The following is a 24,014-nucleotide window of genomic DNA, read 5'->3' on the forward strand; positions in this document are numbered from 1 at the left end:
TATCTTCATCAGTATCATGTTGATTTTGCATTTAAGGCCTAAACCTTGAGTTAGACTTTCTTTTTGAGCCTGTGTGTGTGAAGTTAATAAAGACATGATGTGCAAAAAACTCTCACGAAATCCAATCCAACTTTTTAAATTATTATTTCAGCCTTTACAAGCCAACTTGCAGCAGCGAATCATGCTGCTTTGAAAAAAAAATACAGTTGAGGCCAAAACCATATCTCAAAAATGTCTCAGTGGAATCAGGCAGTGTATTTGTAGCCATTTCATGTAATAACTTCCTGTGAAGGAGTTTTTATAGGCTTTTAAATGCTTCAGACGTCTGGTTCCTATCACCACCACTGTGAACAAAGAGTCTGTTCTGGTCCATTTCTGTAGAATGGAGCATTTCACACCAAAACACTTTGAATGACTGTGTATGTCTTAATGATTTAATCATACAGAAATTTCAAAAAATAGGTGGAATTTCCCTTTAATCATCTAGTAGGGCTTTGTAATTTCACAAAAAACCTGCTTAAATTCCTCAGTAGTATATTGTAAATAACATAGCATTAAATTTTCTTTGCTTTTATAGCATTTGAAAACACCAGGTGCACTTTACATGATTAATGCACGAATAGAAATGGCCCACAATCTCCTATACTGTTTCAAAAATATAAAGTTTTCTTATTTTCTTACAACAGCAGCAAAGGTTTATTACGTGGAACATGTATGAAGAACATCTAAAAGAATTATTACATTTATTAATGCATGACGTTAATAAAGAGTAAACACAAGGTCACATTATGAATCGTGCAGTTTTCGTGGAAGCTCACAAACGTGGAAGCAGAGAAAGTTACACGTGCAGTAAAGAAAAACACAAAAGCCCTCGGGAGAGCAACAGCATTCCTTTCACATGGTTTAATGCCACCCACTTGTAACTTTTCAATCAGGGGTTAATTAGTGGAAGCTTAGTGAGGAAGCCCCATTCTGCTACAACAGACAAAAGAGAGACGATACAGCTGGTCTTGGTCTTGATCTTTTCCATCTCACCACGTTTCCAAAAAAACCCAACATCTGCTGTTCAGATGAAGAGCCATATCCCTTTATCATCATCACTGATCCCTGCTATGAAGACCAGGCCGAGTTCTCTCACACAATTTAGATCTTGTGCAAGGTCACAGAGATATATCAAGGCTGGAGAGCACTCGTCAACGGATATGTTCATATTAGATAATTTCCTGTTATCTACCTAGATTGTTTTCACTTTAATATTTTCATTCTTGGGGACACAGTTGTCCCTACACGACCTTGGTGGACCACAGACATAATCCATCTCACACCGCTGACGCTTTCAAGGACTGTGGGCTTTATGTGAAATGATGGTGTATAAATCATTATGCCATTGTTCTGTAAACACTTTTCGAGCTTCATAGTTTATCTTCAGATTTGTTATGTAATCTCAAGAACCCAAATGAACGAAAGGGAACACCATCGATTTCTCAAAATTCGTGCATAATTCAATGGGTAAGATGTAAACATCATTCAAAGTGGTCTAATGTTAAATGCTCCACTTTACAGAAACTTGTCACAACATCTGAAGCATTTAAAGCCTCTAAAAGCTTTCTCACAGAACATTATTACATGAAATGGTTATGAGTACACTGCCTTAGACAGTCATTATTAATAGTTCTGAAATAAAATATGGGCATAAAAGGTACATAGGGGCGGTGTAAGACAAAATAGTCCCCAAGGAAAACTTCAGATTTACCAGTACTTTATCATTAACAATATTACATATAAGAACTGAGAAGGCACATGTAGTTCAATGATTTTTTTGGATAGTAAATAAAATGGTTATATTTGTGTTGTAGACATCACCTCTTCACGTCAAATCACTCTGAAGTCTGAACTCTGTGTTTACATCTCAGTGATCGAATTATGCAGAAATGGTGAAAAATCAGTGGAATTTGCTTTTAAGCACTATAAAATGTATAAGAAAATACCTTACAGTAAAATTTATATTGTTCTTGATTATAATCTATGGAAATGTAATAAGCTGTTTTTTTTCAAATCATTTTAGGCCATTTCAATTGGTCCATTCATCATGAAATGATCATACAATGTAAAGGGCAGCTGGTGTTTTCAAATTGTGCAAAAGAACAAAAATTATGGGGTTTTGATATGACAGCAGTGAAATATTCCATACCTCTGCCATTTTCAGATGGTCTCCAGATGTCAAGAACTGGCTGAAGAGTTGGACTGGGATCACACTGGCCATGGCAGGTGCTGAGCAGCTGGTTCTCTAAGCCATCTTTGTCTTCCAAGTTGTTAGTGAGCGGCCTTTCACTATTTTCCTCGCTGGTCCTTTCAGCTGTGGTCTTTTGAAGGCTATCTCTCTCTCTCTCTGTCATGCTCTTAGTGTCACCAGCTCTGTCCACAGCAACTGGGTAAATTTCTCCATTATTGCCCTCCATTGATGCAACAGACATCACTGGACTTTTGCTGTTTTCATGGTAAGTGTGTGGAGTGCTGTATGTGGATGAGGTCGACCCCTTTGGCCCTGCAGTGCTCTTGATTCTGTCCTTTACAACTGATTTTGGGTCCCTTGCGCTGTCTGCAGAGTTGGGGTATGATACTGTCACTGCACTGAACCCTCTTTGAACTTTGCCTGTACTCTGCAAGTGAGATCCTGTTTTTTGTTTCTGCTGTCACTGTCAGATCTTGTCAATACCAGCCTTTTGGACTCCACTTCCTTGTTGGAGTTTCTTAGTCTGTGACGAATGTGTGTATCTGACACTTTCACTCCAGAAGTGGTTTTGGCTTTTTCTATGTGATCTTGGCCCATAAATTGTGGTGTTGTAACAACAGGAGTGGTGGGCTGAGTCATTTGGTTCTGTTGATCCTTGATCGCTGTTTTTATGGTGTATGTGGTGGCTGTAGAAGTTGGATAGTTTAACTCATTCCTCTCAGTACTTACCTCCTCTGCTTTTGGCAGTATCTTCCCACTGGAGCTGTGTACACCTCCTGCTCTGAGAAATTTCTTATTGTTTTCTTGTTTGGAATGCCCATTGCTGGCTGTGAATGGGTTTGTTCCCCTCCTTCTATCAGTGCTTTTAGTCTCCTCCACAACAGCTTGATGTGAATGTGGACCACTCATACTGTCATTACTGTCATGGCTCACAATGTTTTGATTCATAACTGTCTCTGGACTGTGCTCCCTTACACTGTCTGTAATTGGATCCAGCTCTCTCTTCCCTCCGGGATTTTCAGGTTCCGCCACATGGAAGAGTTTTGTCTTGGTATTCTGAGAGGTGGTTTGGATTTGGAGATTATCCGGTGTGTTTAACGCCTCCACTATGGGAGCAGTTTGGGATTTTTCTGTGCTAGCTTGGTCCACAGTAGTATATGTTGCCACAGTGGGACTGACTGATTGAGTGATGACTGAACTCTTGAACTCTTTTTTGGAGCTGGATGAAGGGGGTCCAGTTTTGGAATGAACATGCCTCCTCTTAGGGTCCACCATATGCTCAGTCAATCCACTGGTGTTTTTTACCTGCCCTGAGCTGTATGTTTTCAAAGGTGTCTCCATTCTTTCGTTCCCTGGCATTCTTTGCAAAATATATGGCCTTCTCTGTGTAGGGTTCTTAGCTAGAATCACTCTGGTGGGAGTTGTTGTGATGTTTTTCACCAGCCTCTGATTAGGCTGATTGAGTTCTGTTGCCCCTTCTTTGAGCTTTGTGCTGTCTACAGGATGAGGGTCTACAACTTGACTCGTAGACATCAGTCCACTGGGCCTGCCCCTCACCTTTGGACCCACAGCATGCGTTCTTGGCCTGCTTACACTTCTCACTGGGTTCTTATCTTCTATTGCTGTAGCAGTTTGCTTCACAGGACTAGTCCTCAAAGATGTAGTCTTGTTGTTTCTTAGCATATCTTTTGTTTTAGCCTTTGCTTTGATTTCTTCACTGCTTGGCCTTGTGGTGTTAAGGTGTGGCTTTAGCTGATCTTTGGAGAGGTCATCATTTTTGTGCAGATGTTGTGGATTTGTTCTACTTACATCAACTGCGGCATCAGTTTTAACTGAGAAAGGTAACCTTGACTTCTCTAATCCAGTGATGGACTTAACTGCATTAGGTGGGACTGAATCCATTCCAGCGTCACTTACTTTATGTGTTCCAGGGTTGAGCAGGTTTTCAGAGCTTCCATCCTGAATTTGCGGATTTGGATTACTTAGGTCAGCGGTGGCATCTGCCCTATCTGAGATAGATGATCTTATCTTTCCTTGTCCGTTGATTATCCCAACTGAGGTAACTGGGTTTGAATCCACTCTAGTGTCATTTTCTGCTTTTCTTCTAGGGTTGAATGGTTTTTCAGAGTGTCTGTCCTGAGTTTGTGGATCTGAAATTCTTACATCAAGTGTGACATCACCAGTGTCAGAGATGGATGACCTTAACTTCTCTGATCCACTGACTGTCTCAACTGTGTTAACTGGGTTCGCATCCACTTCAGTTTCACTGTCTGAATCCATACTTGGGTTAAATGGCTTTGGCCCAGTCTGGCTTGCCTGATTGCCCTTTTCCCTCTTATCTTTGTTTTCAGAGATTTGAGACAGGACTATGTTGGCCGTACCTTCTTTAGTCACAACAGAATCACCAGTTTTATCAAGAGTAAAAGGTCTTGATTCTTTTACGCCAATATCACTTACTTCCTCCTTCTCCTCACCCTGCTGGTCTTTGGTCATTTCAGTCACGTTTAGTTTTACTCCATTGTTTTGAGCCTTAGCGCCAGTTTCTGGTTGTTTGTCATCAAAGACCTTCTTGCTGTCCAGTGTTTTGGGGGTGTCTTTGATTATGTCTGGTAAACTTGCATCTTGATCCTCTCTGTAAGGATCTGGTGTAATCCACCTACTGTCAGTCCCCTCCTTACTGTCAGCTTTATGTGGTCTTCTCTCAATTGTCCTCATCCTGATTGGGGTAAATCCACTTCCTCTAGAAACATTCTTTACTTTCCTGTCCCCAGCATGCGAAATCCCTTTTGTTATCTCACCAGGGTTTTCAAATCTGTCCTCGGTGTTTGGATTCAGCTTAAATTCTTTTCTGTCTGCAGGATGTCCGAAGAATCTCTTGATCGGGCTGTCTTTCTTTGGTGGGTTCAGTTGCTTTGTTTCAGCAATGTCCTCCGAAACCATTGTAACTACACCGATTTCAGGGTTGTTCTTTATCTTGCCTTGTGCAGTCAGGGTTCCACTAGCACTCATTCCTGGACCTGCATTGCCAGTGCTGGTCTGTCTAGGTTTTTCATGTCCTTCGTGACTTGGCTGTTCTCCATCTTGGTTTATAGGCAAAGATGATTCAATCTGTTTAGCCATTGGAGATTGCAGCTCCTTTTGCTTTTCTTCAGCGGTAAGAGAGTGTGATTCTCTTGCCTTACCCAGACCCTCTGTTCTCCTGTCCATGTGTGCAGGATTTGATTCTTTTGGCCTTCCACTGGTCTCATCCCTGTGTTGGGTACTGCTTGGGTCGAGGTCCCTCACCTGACTGGTGTTCCACCTTTGCTTTTCAATGTCCGTTGGATTCACTTCCTTTGTGCCACTGCTGATGAACATTGTGTCTTCTTCAGTTTTTTGAGTGGTACCTTGTAACACTTTCACCCTCTTGGGTATGTCCTGCTGTCTCTCTCTGGTATTGACAGTGCTGCTAGAAGCTTGTGTAGGTTGGTCCTCATCTTGGTTTTCTGGTACAAATGAATCAATCTGCTTAGCCCTTGGAGACTGCAGCTCTTTCCCCCTTTCCTCAGCTGTGAGTGAGTGCACTTCTCTTACCTCACTTATGCTCTCTGTTTTCTTTTCCCTGTGAGCTGGATTCAATTCTTTTGGCCTTCCACTGGACTCATCCCTGTGTCTAATGCTGCTTATGTTATGTTTCCTCTCCTGACTGATGCTCCACCTTTGCTTTTCAGTGCCTGCTGGATTTACCTCCTTTGTGCCACTACTGATGTGTGTTGTGTCGTCTTCTTCAGCTTTTTGAGTGGTACCCTGGTACACCTTCACCTTCTTGCTCACATCCTGCTGTCTCTCTCTAATGTTGACAGTACCGCTAGAAGCTTGTGTAGGTCGTTCCTCATGTTCGTTTCTTGGCAAAAATGACTCAATCTGTTTAGCCCTTGGAGAATGCAGTTCCTTGCCCCTTTTTATAGTTGACAATGACTCTGGTTCGGTCTCCTTACTCATGCTCTCTGTTGCTCTCTCCATGTGTGCTGGGGTAGATGCTTTAAGCCCTCCACTAGTCTCTTCACTGTGTCCAGTACTACTTGGCTTCAGGTTCCCTTCTTGATTGGTGCTCCATGTTTGTTTTTCCATGTCTGTTGGACTCACTTGCTTTGTCTTACTTCTGATGAGCATTGTGTCTTCCTCTTCAATTTCATGAACAGTACTTTGGACCACTGTCACCCTGTTCTGCTGTCTCTCTCTGGTGCTGACAGTGCCACTAGGAGCTTGTGTAGGTTGTTCCTCATCTTGGCTTTGCAGCAAAGATGATTCAGTCAGTTTAGCTCTTGGAGATTGCAATTCCTCCCCATTTTCTTCAGTTGAAAATGAGTGTGGTTCTGTCACCTTACTCGTGCTCTCTGTTCTCCTCTCCATGTGTGCAGGATTAGATCCTTTCGGCCCCCCACTGATCACTTCCTCGTGTCCTGTACTACTTTGGTTATGGTTGCTCTCCTGAATGGTACTCCACCTGTGTTTGTCCATATCTGTTGGACTCACTTGCTTTGTCCCACTTCTGATGAGCATTGTATCTTGCTCTTCAGTTTCTTGAACAGTACCTTGGACCACCATCAATCTTTTGGGTATGTCCTGCTGTTTCTCTCTGGTGCTGACAGTGCCACTAGGAGCTTGTGTAAGTTGTTCATTATTTTGGTTTTCCAGCAGAGATGATTCTATCAGTTTAGCCTTTTGGAGATTGCAGTTCCCCGCCATTTTCTCCAGTTGAAAATGAGTGTGGTCCTGTCGCCTTACTCATGCTCTCTGTTCTCCTCACCATGTGTGGATTTGATCCTTTTGGCCCTCCACTGGTCTCATCCCTGTGTCGGGTACTGCTTGGGTTGAGGTTCCTCACCTGACTGGTGTTCCACCTTTGCTTTTCAATGCCTGTTGGATTCACCTTCTTTGTCCCGCTGCTGGTGAGCATTGTGTCTAGTTCAGTTTTTTTAGTGCTACCTTGGACCACCTTCTCTATCTTGGGAAGGTCCTCTCTGGTGTTTACAGTGCCCCTAGAAACTTGCAATGGTTGTTTCACATTTTGATTTCCAGACAAAGATGATTCAATCAGTTCAGCCCTTGGAGAGTCTAGTTCCTTCCCCCTTTCTCCAGCTGTAAGTGAGTGCAGTTCTCTCACCTTACTCATGCTGTCTGTTTTCCTCTCCTTGTGTGTGGGGCTGGATCCCTTCGGCCCTCCACTGGTCTCATCCCTGTATCTGGTGCTGCTTGGATTAAGGTTTCTCTCCTGACTGGTGTTCCACCTTTGTTTTTCCATGCCTGTTGTATTCACTTTCTTTGTCCCACTGCTGATGAGCATTGTGCCTTCCTCTTCAGTTTTTTGAGTGCTGCCTTGGAGTACTTTCATCCTCTTGGGTATATCCTGCTGTCTCTCTTTGGTGTTGACAGAGCCCCGAGATGCTTGAATCCTTTCTCCATCCTCTCCACCATCAGTCATCCGTAGACTCCACTCCATTCGCTGCCTCTGCTTACACACCTGACAATCTGCTTTCAGTTGGTTCACTATCTGCGTCAGACTTTGCAGCTCTCTGGCCATCTTCTCCAGCTCCCTGAAGGGCTTGGGCAACTGGATGGTGAGCGGAGGGAGGGTGATGCGATAGGGGCATGTGTTTTCTCCATCCCTGCAGTGCCCCAGAGGTTTCAGCCTCACCCATGAAGAAGCATCTTCAGATGTCTCCGGGCAGCCCTCAGATGCCGCAAGTGGCAGAAGGCTACCCCATACAAACAGCACAGCAAGCCACATTTTGTCCTGTTCAGTAACTGGATGTGTTACATCTGCTGAGCAGAGTGAGAGGGAGAGAGAGGGAGACACCAGAGGACCACCTCCCTTTGTGAGAGCTGTTTTTGTTCAGAGAAGGGGGCAATGCTTTGTGACGCACATGAACATAGGGACCGTGGACAAAAGTTTCCCATTCTGTAATGGTAAAATTATCAGTGTTGCAGTGCATTATATAGTATATAGTATAGCTTGTGAATGTCATTAGACGTAGACTTAGACAGACTTTATTGTCATTCAAATTTATACCATACAGTGCACATTAGAATGAAATTATGTTGCATTGGCTCAGAGTATATCGGGGAGAAGAAAAAAAAAATTAGAGAATATATATGATATATATTGTATATATAGTGTGTAAATTGTCATTGCATCAGGGTGCTGTTAAAATTAGTTTAAAATGAGTTTCCTCAAAAATTTCCTCAAATTAAATTTATGCAAATTATGTTCACCAACATCCATCAGAGAAGCTTATCTGAATATAAGATTGTTTATGTAATAGTTCATGAATAGTACAAATGTGCAGCAGTTTTAGTGCAGCTTCCAGAACATTTGCAAAATATAGATTTCATACATATACAGTACCGTGCAAAAGTTTTAAGCCTCCATGAAAATTGTTCAGAAAAACACTAATATTGGAAGGAACATAACATTAATACAGTATAGTGATTTTATGGATTTTAATGCTAATTTGCTATTCCACTTCCAATCATAGTTGTGAAAGTCCAGTGTTACTTTTATTATCATCCAGTATCTGGTTTGGCTCAGTCAGTGCTTAATTAAGTTAAATCAAGTGTGCAAGTGGTGGAATTTAACAAAAAGGGACATCTTGAAGAAATCTGGAGCTATACTTGTGTTCTTCTAACTAGCTCATAAGCTATTAACTACTTTTTTGAATTTTTTTTTTAATGATATCTGTTTATTTTGATTTATTCTAATACTGTGTACTGTTTTTATTGTTACAAACACACTTTTATACTTTTGCACAGTATATATTGTATATTATATATTGTATACTGTACATTACTCTTATTTATTTCTAATGGAAATTAATACACTAATTTGCATAGAAATAATTGCTGCCTGCAGCTGCACTGATATCGCTGTATCCTCTATGTCCTGTAAAGCAAAACCACATGCTCATACTTAAAATTGTTGACTTGTTTTAGGTATGACCTTGTTTTAACTGTCTTGTGCCACAATGATTTAAGTGAACAAAGAATTTGTTTAATTAACTGATAAATTCTCTGTGCGACTACAGATATAAAGGCTGTAAAGTGAAACGTCCTTCCCTTGAAGTGTCTGATTTATGGATGTGTAATCTGGTGCACAGCTCTGTAATCTGGAACACATAGTGCGCTTTCAGCATATATTATCCCACAAGTATGCAAGCATGCATATGCACGACATCCATCCTGGCAGGCAGATACTCTATATCCTGTCACTAAAGCAACATAGGCCCACAAAAAAAGGCTAACAATATATGCAGATCTGGTTTGTCCTCTGGAACAGAGTATAACTTCAATTTTGTTCAGTCCTTTGTGTTCTCATGCAAGTGTCTTCTCTCTAATGTTTCACCTTCTACTTCAGTGACTAATCTGGCCCAGGACCAGCTGCTAAATGCCAACAACATGTCTTGGTACCGATCCAGCAGAGCTGTGCGAGTCTTGAAGCCTTAAAGGTGTGGCACTTCACTTTCACGTGGACCAAGCTGTCGTTTAAAGGAATGCTGGAACTCTAATATAAACCTGGAGACAATATTCCTGAGCACTTTAGGCAAAGCTGGAAAACAGCTCCTTCCCAAATTCAGTTTTTTTTCTGCCAAAAAGCTCTCACCCGCTTTTACGTTTAGAGTATCATGCGCAAACACTCGTCACAAACCAGGACTGTCCACAAATGTTCGCTAGTGTTTTTATGACAGACGCTCTAAAGACACTCTTCAAGCCTTTTTTTAATGGGCTTAATCGCAAAGACTTTACCATGTATGGTTAGGATTATTTTTGTGAGGTGCCCAGACAACGTCTTGGCTTGAATTCCCTCTGAGATGGACCAACCCATCAGTGTCACTGGCTATGTAAACATGTGGTCTTTCCATAAACCAGCTCACACAAACATTTAGCCGCCACTTGGGCTTTACTACCCCACTAGTGAGTAATATTCAGCCAATATTGACCGTGGTAGAGGCCTTGTTTGATGAAGGGCCTGAACAGACACAGCCTCTCAGGACTTGTTGCTTTGCACAGTCGAAAGCTTCACTGCGGGAAAACTGACGCTACTCTTCATTCTGCTTCTTAACTGGATTTGCAAAATGTAATAACAATGAAGAGGCATCTGGATTTGATTGCCACTCTGCAGAAACAACAGATAACATCATGTCCAACTATTTGCCTTGCAAAGGCTTGACTTCATTAGCCCTTGGCTAATTCTCATTAAGATTCCTTTCACTCTTGCATGCAAACGGAACGGCTTGGATGCTCAAATGTACCCAACAAAGTAGTTCTCATTTTATGCCAAGTGCCCTAGGAGGAATTTTGAACACAACATAATTGGGGAGATTTGAATTTTTTGGTAACAGTTTATTTGAAGGCTACATAGGGACTTCCTGACATATGCCTGAATAATGTATGTATAAGGCAATACTTGAGTATTTATGACATTATTCGCAAGATGTATATATACATATATATCGCTGCTGTCGGAAGAAAACCTTGTATCTCCATTTTTTTCATTTTTCAGTTTTTTTATATAATTTAAAAATACCTGTTGCTTTTTACATTGTGTGTAAATTTCATTATGAATGGAAAGTGGCCTAAAATTACTTGGACAAAAAGTCTGGTTCTATTGACTTACATTAAAAGTACAGTATGTTTTTTCTTTCTCCTACAAAGTTACTATTTTGGAGATACGAGGTTTTGTTCTGACAACAGCGATTTATCTATATAGGGTTCATTAGTAAAGGCATAAACCCTCCAAGAACCATCTGAATGCATAATATATAACACCATAATATACAGCACCAAAAGGGTTCCACTATTGTTACTAGTCAAAGAACCCATTTTGCTAAGAAGGTGTGTGTGTCGCCATCTGAACAAAATCTCATACCTCCAAAAAACGGTAACTTTACAGCAAAGGATAAATCTTTCAGTGCAGGTTACTGTAATTATTTTGTTGTGTCATTTTGGACCATTTCTGTTGGTCTGTTCATCAAGAATTTTTGACACCATGTAAAGAGGAGCAGTTTCAAATCCTATAAAAAATTTGGAGATACAAGTGTTTGTTCTGTCAACAACCATATACATAAAAAAGTCCTGTGCTCAAGTAAAAGTAGAAATAGCCTTAGTAAAATATTACCTTTAAAATGTAAACATAGATGTTCCCTGTCTGAGTACACAAGTGCAAAGTGACTGGCTTCTACATGTACTTAAGCATCCAAAGTAAATGTACTGTGAATTATTACAGTAATGCTATACTAGTTTGATGAGTCTGTTCTATTAAGGAGGCCTGTGTGGCTGCAGACATGAACAGAGTTAGCCTTTATGCCGGCAGCCGTGCAGCTCTCTTTAATAGAAACAGTACTTTTGTTCTTTAACAGAAGTAGAAATATACAGAACTGATATATGGATCTCTAAACTGGGCTTCTGCATTATGAGATCCATTACTTGGAAATTATGCCCCATAACAGTGTTATAATAGAATAAATCTCTGTACTTTAGTTTAAGGCCCTTTATGTCAATATAATACCATGCACTTCATAAAACACCTTGTCATTTTGTGATTAATGGCATTAGCTGTTAATAAATACTAAAGTATTGCTTTATAGATGAGTTATAAATCCCTATGAAGGTAGCCTTCAATCAGTACTGAGGATAACTCATTCACTACTGATAGACAATATTATTAGCCATGATTCATTTTCAGCTGAAACATGCTCTGTGAAGAATGTATTGCATAACGCTGTTGGGAAGGACTCAATATGAGGGGTCACTTTGCTTTGTTCTGTAGATCTTCACTGACAGGCTGTTTGAAAATAGTAATTACGACTATAAATTGCTGCTTAATTACTTTCCAAACTAACCATGAATAAAACCTGTCAGATGTGTTTTACAAAACAAAACTGTGGTCAGTTGTGTGGGTCAGTAATTTTGCAAAACAGAAAACAGATGCTGAAATGCATAAAACACCTGCTCCTCTTTATCTCTGTGTGGGTCATTCAGCAGAAGAGGTTACAAATGGGGTTAGAAAAATGCTGAAAATGATCTTCTTTTCCCTTTAAAATGTTTCCCCTTTGTGCATGTGAACTATAATCTAAAATTACTGAGCATATGTTAAAATCTAGTTATGAATTATCACAATTTTAACTAGGTTCAGATTTTAGTCTAAGTTGGTCGATGCTGAAACATCACAGAAAATCAGTAATAAATAAACTTTTCTCGTTGTTGACTGAGCAATAAAGAACCTGTCTTTGCTGTTTTTGAGGGCTGTTTAAATCACTACATATTTAGAACCAAGTCAGTTTATCTAAGCCACATAAATATTGATCCAGTTTTTCTTACACGGTCTGTTGACTCTTGGGCCGATGCCCGGGATGCCTTTTCAGCGGAAGATTATGACATTTTCCTGTGTTCTAGATTGTTGTGTTGTGTGACACATTTGAAAAAAAGAAGTCCTGAGTTGAGAACTGAATGAAAGAAATTTGTCAGTTACAGACAAAAATTTGTTTTGGTTGTGATTGTTTAGTTTGTGATAATCCAGACTAATTCTGTGCTTTTCTGTAAATGTGTACATAGCAAGAAACCAGCAGCATTCAATTTCTGACAAAATAAGTTATGAAAAACACATTACATGTTTATCAAACATCTTATATTTCATAAGAGAAATATGGTGTTTGGTAGTGACACTTGTGTGGATTTTTTGACTTTGAAACAGTTTTATTTCAGAATGTTACAAGGCATCTACTTACCGAGTGGTCAAAATGAAGGAGACGTTTTAATATTTCTTCCTGATCCCAAAGTGTGAACACCCTCAGTCAAATTACACATTTTGTTGATTTCCTAATAGGAAATAAGTTAACAAATCCTCTTCATAGAACAGACCTAAATATGTTTTTTTTTTTTATTTTAGTGCAAATTTAGTGTCAATTTAGTGTCTGTTTATTTGCTGAGTTTAACATATTGGAAAAGAAAGTAAAACACAAAATGTAAAATGTGCCATAACCTTAGCACAGGCTATATTTTATTTCTTTTTTCCCCCAATATGTTAAATTCAGCAAATAAACAGTAACTGTGGATTAACCTCCTCATTCCAAACGTATGTTGGACATTTGTTTCTCAGGTATTCCAGCTCTGTTGAAGCAGGTCTGTCCCCACACTCACTTTTATGTGTGTCTTTGTATCAGTTGATCATTTAAAAGAATGTTTTCTTTGTTATCTTGTCATAAACAAAAACAAATATGGCAGCTGTTGAGATGCATTTCACTGTCAGTATGCTGGACATTGAAATCAGGCACATGAATTCTGCAAGACTTTGAAAAAGAACATACATATTATTATCAGAATAACAGATTAAAAATGTCATTTCTAAAACACAAACATTTTTTCTGTCTACAACACTGGGCTAGCGTATAAAATGTATGTAATATGTGTAATACTACATGTAAATCTGTGAAATATGTAATATAGCTTATGTAATGTTTTCTGACTTTTTAAATCAATGACCTTGACATTTTGGAGATCATAATGTAAATCATCATCATATCTAAAATCTGAAATCTAAAGTGTGTAAGCTTTATGTCTTAACAGCTCTTTGTTTATTATCATGATATAAAAATTATTATGTCAATTATTTAATAGTTAAGGATCTTTTGCAGCCATTCAGAAGTCCAGGCGGTTCCAAGAGTGCAATTTTTTTCATGCAACTGTACATCCACTAAACACAGGAAAAGTTTAGTGTTTGCTTTGTGTTTTGTTATGTTGGTGATAATAAATATGTTCACTTTTTAAAAAATCACATTTTTCAACATGTTTCACAACAAAATATTGTATGTTTTTAAAGTGTCCAGTTTGGGGGCTGAGGAGGTGTGTTAACTTGTTTTCACTTAGAAAATCAACAAAACATGTTATTTGACCAGGGTGCCCAAATGTTTGCATCTGACTGTATTAAGGGGTGTAGCCACCGGTTTATTCAGTTCAGAGAGGTTGTTTTGCAGTAGTGACATTAAAACTGATAAGAGCACATTTTCAGTTTTTAAAAGATTTACATGTAAACTTAGAAACTGAAATGTAAGATGAAAATGTACTCAAATTTGGCAAAAATGCTTTTTTTTTTCAATGTGATTTCAGGGGATTCATATGTTGATCTATACTGCAATGCTCAATATAGGTCAGCATATAAACACACATTTATCAACTAATTATGTAAAATAGTTCAGTTGTGTTGCTAAGTATTAAACGCAACATATGCGAAATATGTTTACAACTGAAGTTATGCATATTTAAACGTATGTTTACTAGGGATGGATGGTGTTCTTAACCACTTCTGTAGAATGACCTGTATGTGGTGCGCACTAGTACATAAAGCAGATATTGAGCTCGCCCTCACCCTAACTCTTACCAAACCCTTCATTTTTGATTAATTTCACTCTTTTCCATGAAAACATGATTAGATTTAGCGCTTATTTGAGAAATTAAATACTATTTGATTTCAAGATAAGCATTCTGAAATGGGTTCACACATTATGAATGTGAGGCGAAGGCTGTGTTTAGACTAGCAGTGGTATATTGCTGATATGGAGCACCTGCATTAACCCCAGAGCTTTCCCCCTTCACTGAGCACATTATTACAATAGCCGTGAGTCACCGCGGACACTCCTCAAGCATCTGCAGCCTGACAGACGTGTCTTTCAGAAAGAGCGCTTTGTAGTAGCTTCAGTTAAATGGAATATGAAAACAACTGATTAGGAAAGGTCATGTAAAAGCCTAGCAAAGAGTATGAACAGCTGGCTCGAGTAAATAAGTTTCTTTTAGTCTTAAAAAATCCTAGATGTGATAAATTATAGACTTTTTTTTGTTGATCCAACTTTTCATTTTGAAACAATAACAGGACTACGAATAAAAAACACAGAGAGTGAAAACACTGATAATACATATTTATATACATACACATTTATACAAAGTCAGAATGCTCATACCCGTCTTTTCATCTTTTATCTTATTTCTTTTGTTTGTTTGTTTTAGAGAGAACTATCTTTTTTTTTCAATACACAAAGACAATAGGCCACAAATGCAACATAAAAAATTTACTGCAAGAGAGAGAGAGAGACAAAATGACATCTCTGTTTATGAGAGTACATAAAACCAGCAATGTGCTCCCATAAACTAGACCTCTAGATATGATATGATGATACTTGGAGCCTACGTTTATTGAAAGAGCTGCTACAGTGGACCTCTGTGCTTCTTCTGCATATACAGAGAATAATAACACTTAAACTGAAACCCCACAGCCACCTCACGAGAGTTGTACGACTCCGTCATGAGCACTACAAAATAGTTTCACACACATTATATTGTCTATTGATTTTTAGCAGCTGTTACGTTTGGAATTAAGTGACATGTACAGTACCTGATTTTGCACCACGGACGTCGTACGTGGTGAGATGACAGATCTCTTTCAACACTTGGATGATGCTTATGGACGTGTACTAAAGGTTTTCTGTTCAGTATTGTTAAAAGAAGTGTACAACCAGTAAGGAAGTGCAAGAAGGTAGCTACCTAAACTCCAACGAGTGAACAAGCCTGGCACCAGATACAGCTGTCAAATTAGCATATTACTTTATACAACGGTTTGGCATTCAGATTACTCGGAAATGTTTACATAGCACCACCCATCAGGTTGCTGGACATTCTACGTCTGTAATCAACCGTGATGACGTAACACAGTAATCAAAAGTATAAAATGAAAAAATTGCATTCACAATTCAACTAACGCTGCTGAATTTGACAGCTGCATCAGCGAAAAAGCCCCGACAAGATTGTTTTGAACATTTTTTTTTCTTCTTTTTACACTACTTGTTGTGTATTAGTGGTGGATCAAGTCAAAGCCACCTTTGATTTGCTTCTTTGAACATCAACATTTATCTAGGAGTTGATTTTAAGCTCAAACAACTTAGTATATACAGGTATTGTGGATTGAGTAGATCAAAGGCAATCAATTTACATGTAATTTAGCTCAATAAACTCCTGATAGAAAATCTCTTGACTGGGGCTTTTAAGACCACGAGAAGAACTATTTTAGGCTCGTTGTGGTCTTTAGATCATAGGATAAGAGCAGAGAGGAGAGGAGAGCAGAGGGCAGAGAGAGAGAGTGATGAAGCTGGAGAGAGGAGGGTCAGATCACGGCTGGTGGCTCCTGGAGGACAGGCCCATTCACTGCTGGTCTTAAGAGGAGTCCAGGCCACGGTCACAGCGTCAGTCTGACTCTCACCAACCCAGGCTCAGACTAAACAACATCAAGAATTAAACAGGTAAATATCAACTATGCCAAACGAAAAAATACCAAAGAAAATACATGATTTACATCTTCATCTTACATCTACAAGTTTTAAGTTTTCGGAATGTAAATGAGCTTATGACCTTTAAGAGATAGATGAGATGGATAGATTGATGAAATATTTGTGATATCATACACACTGACATAAACTAAAACTCTTGTATTAAAAAAGTGTATTAGCAATCGGACTCTCCCTGCCACTGGACTCTTGGACACTCCCCACTATGAAAACTAGGGATGTTCCAATTCAATTCACCATTATCCAACAAATACATACATGTTTGACCAATGCTTGGTCAATGCTTGTGGTTCAAAGGTCTGTTTAATTTCCCATAAACAATTGATATTTGAATAGGCAGGTTTTTCACTGAACTTGAGCACCTTTTTTGACGATGCAAAAGCGCTACTTGTTCCGGTAGCCCTACTTAGTGGTGCACAACTTTATGTCTTCTGGAGACAATTCCGACTTTCGACCTCTGCCACTGGACTCCTCAACTCCACTTAGTTTTAACCAGTAGCACCAATACTACTGAAAAAGTGATACAGCAGAGATTAAACCATCCTAAATGTAGTTCACACTACTATAGCAACTAGGATATTTAGCCTCACGACGCAGTGCTAAGGTGCTACAACTGACTCCTTTTTTAATGCTATGTTCCTTCTATTCAGTGTAGTCTTAGGTTAAAGCCTACAAATGTGATATAGCCTACAGCAGTTAGCCTATGTAGTTAGTCCAATGGTGTGAGCTCCCGACTGTTGTTTAAACTATGCATATGAACTTGGTCAGGCCGTGCATGTTCGTTAACATGTCAATGTTCATTAAGGCCAATAACGTGTGGTAAGTGTAAGCAGGAGGCTACATTACGTTACTGTCATATCTGTTACATTCAGCTGCGTTTTTTCATTTAATAAAGCTGAATGTTACGTTTATATCAAATGCATTTCTATGGTTGATGTTTTCATGGGTCATGTCCATGATTTGGTCTTTTGGTTGACTAGTAATCACCATCTGTCATGCATCCCTTCGGCTCTGACATTCGTAAGGACTCCATTTCCCAGAACTCTCTGGGGCAGCCCATGACCGATGAACCTCCACAATCTACCAAACGCTGTTCCAGTTCACCAGAGTACTAACCTGTTTCACCTGTTATGTGTATCATAAGACTAGATCTAGCTTAGTATTTAAGCCCGGCTTCAGTATAGGTTCTTTGCGATGTATTCCTTCTCTCCGTAGAGCTACTGGGCGCTTCTGTCTGTTATATTGCCTTCGTGTTTTTGGACTTCCTGACTTTGCCTTTTTGTCTTTGCCCTTTTGGATCTGGTTGCCTGATATTGTTTATGTTTGTCGTTCATCGTATTTTGTCCTTTTTGGATTTGACCACTGCCTGTCTACTGCCTACGAGTATTGTCAAACTCTTTTCAAGTAAAGCCTCACTTCTTGTTTTTACCGCCGGTGTCTGGCTGGTTCTGTCCCGTTACACCATCTTATAACGGTTGGTTATCAGTCAAAAGAATTTGTCAAAATTCGCATCTCTAATAAAAACTAAACTGCAAAAGCATGATTATTTGAATTCATCACAGCTGTGATATCACAACCATGAATACATTTATATATCCACCCATTCAGCCTACAGTAGTTTAGCCTACCCATTCCCATTGAAATGTGATACGTAGTGCCGTTACTACAGTCTGTAGAGTTACTGTTGTGTAAGAAATACAAGAAAAATACAATAAAAATGTAGAATACGGGCCCTTTAAGCTGACATATATAAAGTGAGTGATTAAGTCTACATTCTAGTCACTAAACACAACCAAACAAATGGCATTTATTACTCTTGGACAATTTTTAAGTGGCGTGTTACCATCTGAGGGTCCTTGGTCCTTGGTGTGGTGATATGTGGGCAGGGTTGGTTCTACAGAAACAGATGGGAGGTGGGTTGGGTCCTCTCTGGTTGTACGGTATGATCAGTTGGCTAATGTGGAGCTCCTGTGCACTGCAGCTCTCCGCCCAGGTTTCATCTACACACCACACAGAGTATTATTCACACACACTGGACAATCACAGAGAACAGACAGCCACAATTATCACAGCTAAACATTCAAATCAGAGTCATGCATCAACGTAATCCAAATAAACTGGTTATGAGAGTATTAAGAACTTTAAGAACAGACGGTATCAGTTCTAGATAGACATCACTACAGATCATTCAAGGTGCTTATTGAAGAGGCAAAACATGTTAGCATACATTTCAACATGCAGACACTTGCTTTTGGACTGTAGAAACATGACACAAATCACTTGAGGCACACTTGTGGTGATAAAAGCAACCAAATCCACTGAATCCAAGAGCAGATTGTGCTTTTAGATGTATTGTTTTTCATGATTCTGAGACATTCATACTCATGATATAACATATTTTGGTTCATTTGGATTAAGGCATTTTATTGTAAACTGCAATAAAAACTGAGCCTTTCATATCTGGCTGAATATTTAGTGCAAACCTCAGGCAAACATAATATGTACTAATGCCTCCAAGAGATTTAAATGCCATGTTCCTTCTTATTTCAAAGCTTTTGTACAGAAATAATGAGAGCTCCCTTAATTATACCAGCCACACTTTGTGCACTCTTTACCACCAACATTACTACAATACCATTTTAGGACTTCAGGTTTACAAAGTTACTTCGGGACTAATATAAACTGCACACTTAATTAACAGGAGTGAGACAAATTTGTTTTGATGTGGAGTGAATGAAAGGGAGGAAAATGGCAAGCGAATGGTCCATGCAGATCCAAAGCATTACCGCACCACAAAAATAATAGACTGTCAAAACAAAACAAAGGGCGATGAGATATACGGAGGCTATGTCTTAGCAGCGCTGAGATGTAATTGGGAATCATTGGCACAATGTTTATTTCAAAACCACGAAAGGCCCTTTGAGATATCCTGGAGTGAACAGGGGTTTTGTTATGTAATGTTATCCAGTGCTAAACTGGTAAGAATTACGAATTTAACTCAAGTGTAATGTCCTCTGGGGGAGATGGTGGGGGCCGGTGATTTGCGCCACTATGACATAACCCTGAAATCCCACACTGGCTTCAGCGAGGTGGGCTTTAGATGGGGTAGCATGGGGAGGAAAAGGAAAAGGGCAGCTGAGGTTGGTTTTTTACATTCATCAAACAAGTGCTCACCCTTCTAAAACAAAAAGGCTGCCAGAGTGGCTATGCCCAAATGCCCTCCTCATCATCCTATTGGTTAAGATGGTGGGGGTTTTAGCCAAGTGCAGCATGGGAGAAAAGATCCGGTTAGTATGCGAAAAGATCCAGGTAGAAGTGACCAGGGAAGTGCAGACCTAGGCTCAGTTTGACCTCTAGAATGTTGTATAATAGGCTAAATAAAGATAAACCAGCTCCTAGATCTGCACTTAGGGCCAACTTCTACTGACATGAATAAGAATAAGACTCGTAAGGCTGTCATGATTCATAAAGAGATGAGTCTGCTTTAGAGTTGGGGTCAGTTCCATTTCAGTTACAGTGGTAAAAGAACCGAACTGGAGATGGACACGCCTATGAACCGGACATCCACCTCCAATTCAAATTCCAGCCCAAATACCTGCAATAAGCAGCGGTTAAATTAAACTGACCCCAGCTCTGATCAGCGGTCTGGTGCCCTAATAAGGCTTGCTGCTGAGAGAATGCTTCTATGAATGTGAAATACTCTGTTATGTATCAACATTTCATTTTCAGCCATATTAAAGTGTATTCGATATTAAATATTAAAGAAAAACAAGCTGATGGTAGTGGTATTATGATAAAATGAAGAACATGTGCCGGGGCGCCAGAGTGTGACCTGATCGGGAGATTTCGGAGGTTTGTGGTTTGTCTGGTCAGGTGGCGTTTTCAGGTGGCCATCGTCATAATTACCCGCCATGAGCTTCATCCGGTTCTGTGTCTAGGTGAAAAGAGGAGGCGCAGATGTGAGGGAAAAACGGTGTGGAGGAAGGAGGAGCGGAACGGGCAGGAAGAGGGGAGGAGAGGAGAAAAGGAGGAGGAGGAGGAGGACAGAAGCAGACAAATTGCATTAATATACAGACTAGTGTGGCTTGGTATTGCATTGCCCTTATGACCAGTTTAAAGCCACAGTTTAGCAAAAAATCAGATTTATACCATTTTCCATCATCACACACTTAAACCACAGCAAGTTAATCTCAAATCACCTTGATTATGTGATTTCAGGCACTGTACTGACACACTGTTATCTATAACAAGGACACACAGGGCCAGATGTACGTTTGAGCAGCGCAAAATATGCCCTTGAGCCGACTGCAATGTGTGCCTGAATTTGACATTCGGTTTACTAAGACTGCAGCACACAGACTGCACGTAGCCCCGCCCACTACTTGCTCATTCATGAGGTGGACAGTTTAAAAAGTGAAAAATAAAAGGGAGCCATTTACAAGGTTAAGAGAAAATAAGAGTTCAGTGATGAAGAGATAGCAGTATTATTACTGCTAATAATGTGTCAATAATGTTGCTCAAACTTTACTAAATTGAGCAGAATACATAATCAGCTATATGTGTAATATTTTAACCCAACGCTGTTTTGCACAGCACTCCCTCAAATGCATATACATGAGGAAAAAAAGCACATTTTACCATGCAAATGGTGCATTTAGGCCTGTGCATTAGTTTTATATATAACACACAGGCAGAATGAGTCTGATTTGTTTAACATGTCGGGCCTACAGTGTCACTGATATGAAGCACCACTTTTATATAAGCACCAAAAGCTACTTGAGCACTAACAGCGCCCCTTGTGGAGAATCGTCAGCCTGCTAAATGTGAGTGAGTGATATCTAAGCAACACTCTTAAAAAGATGGTTCTGCAAGGGTTCTTTGTGGTGGACAGCAGTGAACCCATTAAAAGACGTCAAGGTTCAGATGCATTACCTCTTTTAGTATTCAGCAGGAAACAGAACGGCCTCTGATTACAGCCAAAATAAACAACTTGACCTTAAACTGTATGAAAGACCCGTCTCATATAACCACATACAAACTGGCCCACTCTCTCTGCAAGAGCCCTGTGACACAGTGCATACCTGCTGTTTGAGCTGCTGCACCAGACGGTCCTTCTCCCTTCGCAGCTGGGCCACTTCCTCTTGCGTCTTCTTTTTTTTTGACGAGGACAGCTCCAGCAGGGCGATATTAGCATCCTTCTCACTGATGGCAGCCAGCAGAGCCTCCTGTCTATAGGGCAGAATTACTATGTCTTTAAAAGCTGCAAGTCAAATGGTACTTCAGTACAAATCCCCTGCAGCAGAGTCCTCAAAACTGCCTCACTGACAGCTATGCCGAGTCTGTGGTGATCCGTGGGAGTTCGTTTTCAGTGGAGGAGGCCTCTTTCCAACTGAATTATTGAAATATAAACTTTTTATGCACATAATGGTCAATTAATACCATGTTTACACTCCAATTTCTAAATATCAGGAGGCTGATGGTTTCCCACGAGCACAGCAAAAGGGGAGAGACAGAAATAGAGGATGAGTGCCATGTGTGGGGTGACTCATTCTCCGCCTTCATTATCTCTCACTAAACAGTCGAACAAAGTGAAGCCGTAGGTCATGTGTACGCAACCAATGTTTGTATGTTTGTATGTTTTTCATTAACATGGAGTACTGGATAATACATTTGACACAAGGTGACAACACCACAATTAAGGCATTTATTAATAATACTACTAATAATGCTAATAATAATAATAATAATAATGTTTTATTTATAGAGCCTCTTTTTTTACAACCAAAACAGCTTGAAGAAAATTAAATAATACAATATACTCACTATCAAACACTAAAATACAACAGAGAGACACAAGACATTATACACTGAAAAAAGTGACACTTTGAAATTACTTGATGCAAATGCGTACATCATTTCCACATGAGTAAAATATACTACAGATACAGTACAGTGCAGTCAGACAGCACCCTTCATTTGCTTAATCTCCAGTCAAAGGGCCATTAAATTATTCATTTTTCAGCATAAAAGGCAGAAAACAAATAACAGACAACAGAAAACTACACAGAAGCCTTAATAACTAAATATTACATTTTTCAGTATTTAGTGTGTCCACTCTTTGCCTTCATTACAGCTTCCATTCTTTTCCAGAGTTTTGCTTTCAGTTTTTGTAAGAAATCTGCAGGGATATTTTTCATTTTCTCCTCTCTCTCCAAGATGAAAGCTTTAAGTGCTGTTTATCTGATGGGGTCAGTTTTGGTGTCTACCAGGTCTTGCAGGTAGTTATTAGGAGTCCCTATTTCTCTGTATCTTTTAATAATTTTTTTGAACTCCAGTTTTGGAAACTCTTGTTTTGTCACACATTTTCGTTTGACCTACTTCCTTATGCAAGTGGATTATTTCATATCTGATCTTCTCAGAAATATCTCCTGAAAAATGAAATGTTTATACTTAATACCCATTTTACTGAAAAAAATGAAGGGTGATCTCTGACTTTTGCACAGTAACAGTACATGTTTTATTTGTTAATTTGATATAATTTTGTATTTCAGTTTTCTTCAATATGAGTTGATGTAATATGTTTTGTCCATGTGGAAATAATGTACACATTAAAATTAAGTACATTGATTGCACCACTTTTTTCAGTGTATAAATAGACAAATAAAGAAAAGTAATTAGCATAACGGACAGCATGACATAAACTATACAAACAAACTGAAATAAAATGTGAACGGAGATTATTTATTTCAGTCGTATATAGACATGGAGTGGAATACTGCAACTCTGCGAGTTTAACGAGTTTCTAATTATTTGACTATGTAGAAAGGAATGAAGGGCCATTTGTTTTGATCTTAAGGTTTGTTTGTATGTGAGTCAAATTCATTATCTAATGCTCTGTGAATGTGGCTCCGTCTCAGCTGGCTGTTTGTAAACCTTATGCGTTTACGACCCTGTCTGCTTTTAATTGTCGGCTTTATGTCACATGTTGACCCGTGTGATGGTGGAGGACTATGTGCGATATATTTGAGTCTCTTACTTTCCCTTTTACAAGCGTGACTGTTTTGCATCAGCTTCACCATTGTTGTTGTTAAATGATTTTAAAGAGCAGCTTGACTCATTTTGCAAAGGCTCAACCAAATACCCTTTAACTCCCTGTTCTGAGAAAACCTTGAGGGCCAACAAACCTCTCACAAACAACAACAACAGCAATGTGTCACGCTCCAGAGAGAACACAGTGTAACTTACTTCATCTCCAGCACCTCCTCCAGGTGCCTCCTCCTCTCGGCCCTCAGCGTGGTCAGATGGGCCTCCTTCTCGGCCAGAGACTGCTGCGTGGATGACATCTTAGCCTTCATGGACTCGAGCTCCTGCTTCACTTTCTCCATCGCTCCAAGCAGCTCCTCCATCTGTTTAAG

The 24,014-nt window shown here is 39.5% G+C and overlaps 1 protein-coding gene across 1 annotated transcript in view; it reads right to left on the minus strand.

The window, feature by feature from the left end:
- Positions 1-15,164: 15,164 nt before the first annotated feature.
- Positions 15,165-24,014, minus strand: part of erc1a (ELKS/RAB6-interacting/CAST family member 1a) — a 35,094-nt gene continuing 26,244 nt past the window's right edge. The window contains exons 15-20 of the mRNA XM_036568291.1: positions 23,845-24,005; positions 21,681-21,828; positions 20,432-20,533; positions 19,774-19,830; positions 18,443-18,599; positions 15,165-16,529 (exon numbers count right to left, since the gene is read on the minus strand). Coding sequence (XP_036424184.1) covers positions 19,804-19,830; positions 20,432-20,533; positions 21,681-21,828; positions 23,845-24,005 — 438 coding nt within the window. The 3' untranslated portion in view covers positions 15,165-16,529; positions 18,443-18,599; positions 19,774-19,803. The remainder of the gene's footprint in view (positions 16,530-18,442; positions 18,600-19,773; positions 19,831-20,431; positions 20,534-21,680; positions 21,829-23,844; positions 24,006-24,014) is intronic.

The sequence above is a fragment of the Colossoma macropomum genome, unplaced genomic scaffold (genome assembly GCF_904425465.1).
Source record: "Colossoma macropomum unplaced genomic scaffold, Colossoma_macropomum, whole genome shotgun sequence".
NCBI lineage: Eukaryota > Metazoa > Chordata > Actinopteri > Characiformes > Serrasalmidae > Colossoma > Colossoma macropomum.